Source organism: Oncorhynchus nerka, linkage group LG26, assembly GCF_034236695.1.
Source record: "Oncorhynchus nerka isolate Pitt River linkage group LG26, Oner_Uvic_2.0, whole genome shotgun sequence".
Lineage (NCBI taxonomy): Eukaryota > Metazoa > Chordata > Actinopteri > Salmoniformes > Salmonidae > Oncorhynchus > Oncorhynchus nerka.
Genome location: NC_088421.1, coordinates 5689442 through 5698573, shown reverse-complemented (window position 1 = coordinate 5698573; position 9132 = coordinate 5689442). Strand labels below are relative to the sequence as shown.

Below are 9132 nucleotides of genomic sequence, written 5' to 3'. Positions count from 1 at the left end.
GTTTGCTCTTATTTATACCACATTACAACTATGGTTCAACTGTACAATATGTAGTTAGACCTGGAATGTGCAATGGATATGTGCCATGGAGAAGGATCATGCCAGCATCCGATGTGACCTTGTGAGAGATGGATAACACCGTACCCAGTTCTCTCTGTGTGTTTCCGTGTGCCCATCTGAATCCTGCCTGGGTCAAACTCTGCAGAGAGGCGATGTTGTGCTGCCTGCCCTGTGGGAGATGGCCTCAGCTGTGGGAATGTGTGCTTTGTCACGGGGGTCTGATTACATGCTCAATGCTTGACTTGTGCGTAGCTCATCGTCTGGGCAATTGAAAGAAATGACAAACCTGATCCCTGGCCTGCCTCTATTTGTTCAATTCTAGGCTATTTGATAAACTTCTGCTTATTTGGCAACTTGAGGAATTTAGTGATTTGCTGATTTCTGAGGAGTTTACCTCGACTGACCCTTTGATTATCAATGAACTTAAATGTTATCTCAGTGTTTAGGTTCATAAAGTCCACAAATCTGCGCAGTCTTTCAAAAGTGCAAGACTACTCTCTCTGTGTTTCTCGGGTGTCACGAAGTGTTGTGTTGTTGTGAAGTTGTTGCTTCGATTTGTGATCTTGTGCATTTTCAGGCAAAAATATTTTCCATCAGAGAGACTCTTGGTGATGGAAGAGATTTAGGAGATTATTGTTTTGGGAGTTCCGCTTCTTACAAACCATTCCTGCTACTGTTTTTCTATTTAGGCCCTACTCAAAGCATTCTAGAAGTAAGAATAAGGCAACAATATGACACAGCAACAATTTAATTTGAATGGTAATAATACCACAAAGTACAAGAGATTTATATGGTTTGATGGCTGATGAAGACAGCGTTTATTAATGCCTTGGTAATAAAGGAAACAATTAAAATAATCATACATATGAAACAAACCACAATAGTATTTGAAGATTCACACAAGTATGGTATTCTCAAGTGTTTTTATAATCATATGCAAAACATCCATTTTCTTAAATAGGCCAGAGAAGTGTTCACCTTGACCAATGTGTTATGTTAGCAAATATGTTCTCTCACTTGTTTAGACAGTTAAGATGCCTGTGAACAGTAATTATTTTGTGTGAAATGTTAAGAACTATTGTGTGAATTGTACCAAGTTATTCCTCATGTAACCAAATATTTTGTATCAAGGATAGAGAATGATTAAAAGTTTTACATAGAAGGATTTACAGACAGATACTTTCAAGAATTACAGACAGACTGATGGTTCTACATGTAACAAAATCTTGCTTTTGGGGGGGGGGGGTACAATTGGCTTGTCTACAATTATCTTGTCACAACACAATTATTAAGAAGAAAATAAATTCCACAAATGTACTTTTAACAAGGCACACCTGTTAATTGAAATGCATTCCAGGTGACTACCTCATGAAGCTTGTTGAGAGAATGCCAAAAGTGTGCAAAGCTGTCATCAAGGCAAAGGGTGGCTACTTTGAAGAATCTCAAATATAAAATATATTTAGATTTTTTTAAACATTTTTTGGTTACTACATGATTCTATATGTGTTATTTCATAGTTGTAATGTCTTCACTATTATTCTGCAATGTAGAAAATAGTCTAAATAAAAAATACACCTTGAATCCCTTAGGACGTTCAATGAAAGAGCTGACAGTTAGGCAACTTTTTCATCCGTCTTTGGGTAACTAATGGGTTAAGGATATTTCAAGGCATGTATTTCCTGGCCTTCATGCGAGGTATAATATGTATGTCTCTGATGTCATTATGCTGAAGCAGCCAACACAAATAGCGTTCGGTGCCCATGCCCCACCCACTGGTGAGTAGAGGAATGACCTGCCGCATGTTGATGTACCACTTGTAGGATTCCTCTGGGACTGCATGATGTCTCAGGGCTTCTTGCACCATCTCGGGGCTGGAGTGACGCTCCCCAAGACCCAGAGTCTCCCCCAATCCCAAGAGGAGGTCCGATGCTTTTGCCTTGCGTCTGCCCGAGCCCTCCACATATGCTTGGTAGAAAGGACCTCCCAGGTGGTCCATCTCTGTCAGCCAAACAGCGCCTCCATACTTCTCAATCAAAACCTGTTCTCCTTTGCGGGTTACCTTCCTGCCAAACTGGGGCTGGCCGTCCTGTACCCACTCCAAGCAGTCTGGCGAGGGCATCATAGGGATGGCCTTGTCCAGAGTGACTCTTGGGAGAGGGGTTCCTCCCTCCAACTTCTCCAGTAAGTCCTTGACATGTGAAAGGGTCCCAGCGGAGTTCAGTATGATGTTGGAGTGTTTCTTCAGCATTGCATTGGTGAGATGAGCCACATATCCCTCAGCTATGTGCATGGCAGTATCCATGTCGCCCAGGAGCTCACACTCAACATGGTAGAACTGGTTAAGATGAGTGGCATCTGGATCTTCTCCCCGGAAACTTGGCGATACGTAGTATGTCCCTGGCAAGTTCTCTTGGAATCGCAAGAAATACTCCAGCACAAATTGCATGGAGTCAGCCAAGTACACATCCTGCCCCAGCAAGTTGACGTAAACGGGCTCGGAGTCTGATCCCAGGCCCATCGGAGAGGAGATTGTGTCAGTGGTGAGAGGAGTCAGGGCGTACGCGTACTGACAGGTGTTGTTGAAGTACTCCACTGTGTTGTGGAAGAGGGTATTTTGAATTTGAAAGAGATTGCGGTACCACTGGCTCTTGATGGCTAACATGGAGTGGCTCTGTGGATCCTCCCAGGAACGAGGAGGCCTGCAAAGTGTGATTTTGGTGTGGATTTCCTTTAGAGTTTCAGGGCTGGAGGGAGGGCCATCGACAGATGAGACGTAGCCGGGGTAGCTTTGGAAGTACTCTGGGAACACCTCAGCAGGCTTGTCACAACGTGGAGGAACCAGAGGGATCAGCTTGACATGGGCATAATCAATCTCAAAGCCCTCAAAGATGAGTGCAACACCTCGAGCATGCATTCCTTCCTCCAGCAGTCCAGCTACCTTACGAGTGGCCAGGATCAGTGATGTGTAATCAGTCTCTTCCAGACGGAAAATGTTGCTGGACAGTGGTTTACGTGGCACTAGAACTGTGAGTCCAGGTGTATTAGGGTAGGGAGTGAGGAAAGCCACATGATCACTGTCTTCCCACACCCGCCACTGTTGCTCCTCCCCACGCACAATACGGCAGAACAGTCCATTGTGGGAAGGATCTCCTAAGAAGTCATAGCACGATGGTGCGTTAGGCGTTGGCAGCTTGTTCCGAATCTTGGCCTGAACCTGGTCCAGATCTGCATCTTCCCAGCGCGGGCCACTCTTTGAGGTGCAGTAACCTGGGTCATAGGGCTGAAAGTCCTCCTCCCCAGTAGGTAGGGAGCGCCAGTTGGATTCCAAACCATGAAGTGGAAGCACTCGGATATGGGCCGGCTGCTCGGGATGTGGGTTAAATACTAGGGCGCAACGCTGTACCCCCAGTCGTTCGCATAGCAGGTTTGAAACAGCCCGTGCGCCTTGCAACAGTGCTAAGAAATCTGGTTCAACCAGCTGAAAGATGCTGCTTGGCCCACTCAGAGTCTTTTGGGTAAGGATGGTGGCACCTGGTGTCCAAGGGTTGGAGTGTAGGTGAGCAACTAGTTCATCAGTCTCCCAGATTACATTGAAATAACTCTTCATGGGTCTCAGGACTTCGACACGTGCAATGCCACCAACCATGGAAGCTACAAACAACACCCCAACATTGGTTTCAGCAACAGCATCCCCTTTTGCGTCTACAGCAATGATTCCAGCACAGCTGCCCTTCAAGTTCTCAGACATGACTTCTTGACATGCCGCCCTAAGGCTGTAGCCTTTATGATGGTAGAGACTGGCCACTTTTTGTGCAACTGTGTGTCTTAGAAACACATCTCCATCACCAGAGCAGGTTACTGCAAGCTTGTCATCAGCAAATATACCTGCTCCCACTACTGCTGTGTCTCCAACTTGACCCTTCCATTTTCCCACCAACCCACCTGTGGACGTTGCAGCAGCTAACCTACACCATCGATCCAAAGCAACAGCTCCCACTTTCTGTGGATGGTTGTTCTTGGAGGCGTTGCCAGTACTGAGTTTTGCTGTCAGCTCTCTGCGACGGACATCAGTTTGGAAGTACTCCGCCCTCATAGGCTTCTCACTCTCTTCTAAGCCTTGCAAAAACTCTTCTGCACCTTCCCCTACTAAGAGTGAGTGTACGCTCTTCTCCATGACCTGTCTTGCTGCTTTCACAGGGTTCTTCACACTCTGCACACAAGCCACCGATCCAGAGTTCATCCCATTTCCATCTACTATGGTCGCCTCCATCTCATTTTTCCCATCTTTGTTGAAAACAGATCCCTTCCCGGCATTGAACAGAAAGCAGTCTTCAAGAGCTTGCACACTCCGCTGCACTGCGTCAAGACTACTGCCTCCCTGTTGTAGCACTTGTGATCCGAGGGTCAGAGCTGTCTGGAGTGCAAATTCAATGACGCCTACCACCTTTGTATTCAGCATCATCTCCTCCCCAGCTCCACCATGGATCACCAGAGTGAAGTCTGGACTCATGCTGGAGGCAGAGTTAGAGGGAAGTGTTGACTTAGACATTGTCGTGCCTTGTTTTTGGCCTGCTGGACTGAAACATTTGTGAATTTCCCCTTGGGAGGATCCATTCCTTCTTCCTGCTTGTTCTTCTTGCAGCAGACACTCCATGGCTCCCATTTGTCCGGCGATGGAATATCTGACAGCGAGAAGCATCACCAGCTTCAGATTTACTTTCAGGCTATCTTGAAGCTTCTCCAACACGGTGGAAAAGGTGCCTTTACCATTGAGCACTATACGGACCCGGTCTCTCCTCCCCAGGTAGGTTACAGCAAGTTGGTCTTTAGCATACACATTCCCTACAGCAAGCTCCACTCCCTCCATCAAATCCTTGCCAGTAAGGTAAACAGAGGGGCACCCAAAGGGGTCAAGAAACTTCTTGAGAGGGTTGTCTGGAGACATGGACCAGCGTAGGGCTGCTAGGTGAGGGCCCACACCATGTCCACTTTTAGTGGCTTTAATCAGGTTTTTGTGCTCCAGGAAAGCCACATGGAACAGACGGAGCAGTTCGTTCGTGTATCGAGGGTTGTTGTCTGGTCCGATGCAGGATTCCAAAGCACCGATGAGCTGGTAGGATTGCATGGTGAGGGAGTATGTCGGATCGCAACGGCCATGCTTGTAGTGACGCATATGGGTAGGGGTTACAAGAATGTGGCTGGCAGCAGATTCCCCAAGAGTCTGCCTCAGGGAGAGCTGCAAGGAAAAGTTGATCCAGGCATCGTACAGGCCCCTGTGACCCCGGAGGGTAGCAAAGACATCTGGGTAAGAGAGAACCTCAAATGTGATGATGGGATGAATTGCTTTAGGGGAGGACTTTGGGGTCTGTTTTAGTTATACCCTGTAGTGGGAATGCTAGGGGGCTTGGGGAGGAGGAATCAGCCTTGTTAAGACAGGCTGACCCATTGCTTCCTGTGTTGGCCTGGACTAGGTCTACAGTAAGCGACTCAGAGAGATACCACACAGTCTCAGCCACTAACCCAGCCACCATTCCATCCAGTGCACTGTGCTCAAACACCATCCCTGCTGTGCTGTCTTTGAATACCACCAGGTTCACCACCTGTAGAAAAAGAGGAAGAGGAACCTATGTTTTCAAGTCTTGTGTCAGTGAGTTAATAAACTGAATTTTGTTTGGTGCAATTACGTATGTCTGATGTGCAGTAAAGATCCACTTACAATTTGATTCAATATTGAAAAATTGATTTCACTCCATTGTCTAGAGTATATTTTTGTCAGCACCAAAAATCAAGTCCATATCCTCATCCGGTAACCTGATGAATCCAGTTGATTCACTACGGCATCACTGTACAGTATTATAGTAGTTGTCATCCACAATTACATTACCACAAACATCCCATACTGTACCTTGTCATAGTATCTCAGACAGGGCCCATCTCCTCCTCCCAGTCTGACAGCATTAAGGGTGTCTGCCAGATCAGCTGGTGCATTGCAGTCTTCCAGGGAGAGAGCCACCACAGCACTCTCCATCAACCCCAGTGAGGCGGCCGCTGCCCCACCTGCTCTCAGGATCTCCTCCCTCACAGCACTCCAGGCTTGCCGCTGCAGGGCTGAGAGGCCGCAGATGGCAGAGGGCTTGTTGTTCTTGGCAGCTCTATGTTGGCTCATCACATGAACCACTTGGCTGTAGATGTCAGGGAACGGTAGAGGGGACATAGGCCCGCCTGGACTGGGATGCTGCAGTATGTTGACTGAAAATACCCCTCTAGCACAGATTACGATGGCATGGAGGCAGTCTTGGTATACCTGTAATACAAATAGCATGTTAAGAAGTAGGAGATAATCACATTATATGACAATAAGATAAGGGAGTATGATGAATTGTTATCAGTACCATCAGAGATGGTGTATGAAAACACAAAAAAACACGGAGTACTCCCAAAGCTTACTTTAATCTCATCTTGGGTCTTCCCAGGAATGCGGCTGGCAGCAAACACCTCTGATTGCTGTGTGCGCTCAGTTTGCCCCTCACCCTCTACCAGCGAAGGCTCACTATACATCTTGGCCACAGCCCAGAGCAGAGCAGCAGCCCTCTCCAGTTGGGCACACTCCTTCCTGGCTCTGGAGGGGGGCAAGACAGCGGGGATGGCTGTCGAGGTGGGCAGGGGGTCGGTACATGAAAGCAGCCGGCTCTTGAATTGCTCTGTCACCCAGTTCTCTCGGCCAGAGGCGGCAGCCGCCAAGCACTTTTGGGCCTCCTGCAGGACCTCCCTCTGTTGGCTAAGGGTATTTTTGAATTGAGGGTAGAGCTCGGGGCTCAGGGTGAGCTGGAGCACACGGCCTGCCTCTTGTAAGGTGACATCTAGCTCTGGAATAGGGTAATCGAGAAGTGCCATCCTGTCCTGTCGATAGGGGGAACCTAATGCAATGAGAGAGCGAGGACGCACAATCAATTGAGTTAAGGTAAAGACACTCAGGTCATTTGCCCTGATATTCTCTTTCAACCATAGTTACTGTAATACATACTGTAACCTGTATGATTACAAAGGCAGTCATTCAATTAGGCTAATCATATTATCTAGGAGAAGAGCTCATGAGACACACAGAGGACTCTTTATGGATTCATTTGGCTGATGTGAATGGACAGTACCCTTAGTTAGTATGCCAGATCATCTGTAATACAATACCTCCTGTAAGGTCAATGTATTCTATTTGAGATACATTGTGACTTCTCCTTTATCACACAGTGTGTGAGAGTGGCTGCTCTACATTACCCTCATCCCTTAATGATAAGAATTAGCATGGTGTTTGTATTGCCAGTTGTCATGGGAATATGTCTCATTCTGCATGACCCTGTTGGGGTAATTCGATTTGTGCTGATAAGCCTAGTCCGTCTCTCTTGCCTGTTTTTCATTCTTCTAAGACCAGATTCAAGTTCAGCTACGCCTATGACCTTGTGATTACCAGGTAGTTAATAATTATTCTAACTAAATTAAGTTAAAACCTATCAATTGTATGTAATACCACCTCTATAAACCACATAGGTAATATATAAGTTCAGAAATACATTCAACTGTAGAATTTAAGTACCACATTGTAATATTTACCATAAAAATAAACTAACACAGTTGTCACTTTTGTCAAAATGGAGCTTCATTAAAACCAGTTATTAGCAAACTAAACCAGCTTATAAGATGTCAAAATCACTTTAGAAAAAGTAGTTATTTTGAATTTTCTCTCTTGTATTATGGAAATTCCATTTTTGCCATTAACTTTTGAATGTGATAGCAGCTCTCTTCAAGAGATCTGTTCACAATCTCAGGGCATCACAACCAAAATATAGGATGTGTAAGGGTTACAATGTGTAAATTCCTCAAATGTGATTTTGACAACATCACGGACAACCAATGCTATTAACCAACTATTTTGCATGCCTAAAATACATGTAAAATAACAACACAGCTATTATATTAAAAACATTTTCCCCCTGCCTGAGGCAACTTCTTGTCATCAAAGTTGCTAAGATCAATTGCAATGATTTTCAAGAAAGACCAATATACACATCTGGCTCAGCTTCGTGGGTGAAAACAAATTGAAAATTTTAGGTACATAAAATACCACTATGATCAACAACACAAGCACTCACAGATACGTTGCTCTGGACATTACACTCTGTAATTAGGCTACACATAAGTAGATAAAGTTGTGTTATTCCTACAGCCATTGTTGGTACGCGTATAAGCTCATAAAATGTCATTTATAAAAGTAGAAACTAGTTTACCTCAATACCGAAAACACTCCCAAGATATGCACGCTCCGTAAGATGCAGCGATAGTCACTGAACAGCAAGTTTTGTTGTACTACACAAACAAGGGTTGGCAATAATATGTACCTAGTGATTCCAATTAAGCAATTACATTTCCTGTCTCAATAGATGCTGGGTGAATCTGAGGCAGACTCTCACTGCAAATACTCTCCCTAATGGAATGGTCAATGTTCAAGAAATGTTGGTACTCTTTTTAAAGGTTTTTCAGGTGCACCATTAGTTTGATGCTCTATTTCACCCAAACAGTCATTGGCAGACCGTTTTCCACATGACCATTTAACCCTTGTGACTGAACATTAAATGCACTTTAACTGGTTTTGAAAATGTCTCCTGGTACATGCCTCCTGGTCTCTATAATTAGATTTGTAGCAACAGTAGAATAAGAGGCATGAGGCTGAATTAGTAATGGCTGTCTCTCGCAATGTCTTATGCCGTCCCAATTTACAATAGTCTTAACGATTTAACACAATTTAGACCATATTCAAAAACACTTTTACAGATATCACTGCTGCCAGTAACTCGGTTACCTGTGAAGTTCTGTTAGGTAGACTAACATTATCTGACTCACAAACAACATCATTATGGCCATAGGGCTAAATGTAATGTGAGATTTCTGTGGTTTATTTACTAATACAGACCACCATACATTCAATCATGTGACGTAACTATACAAGTATTTCCTTGGTATTCTTGATTATGACCAATCGTATCCAATTGTGAAATATTGGAATAGCTCAGGGAATATTTG

The 9132-nt window shown here is 44.9% G+C and overlaps 2 protein-coding genes across 2 annotated transcripts; both read right to left on the bottom strand.

Annotated features, from left to right (window-relative positions):
- Window positions 1–1346: 1346 nt before the first annotated feature.
- On the bottom strand, window positions 1347–5408 carry LOC135564643 (uncharacterized). The gene has a single exon (XM_065010026.1). It carries the CDS (start codon window positions 5231–5233, stop codon window positions 1724–1726), a length of 3510 nt encoding a protein of 1169 aa, XP_064866098.1. The 5' UTR covers window positions 5234–5408; the 3' UTR covers window positions 1347–1723.
- LOC115110119 (choline O-acetyltransferase-like) lies at window positions 5406–8556 on the bottom strand. The gene is made up of 4 exons (XM_029635497.2): window positions 8340–8556; window positions 6508–6977; window positions 5966–6364; window positions 5406–5660 (listed from the first exon to the last, which is right to left on the bottom strand). Exons 2-4 carry the CDS (start codon window positions 6952–6954, stop codon window positions 5406–5408), a joined length of 1101 nt encoding a protein of 366 aa, XP_029491357.2. The 5' UTR covers window positions 6955–6977; window positions 8340–8556.
- Window positions 8557–9132: the final 576 nt, after the last annotated feature.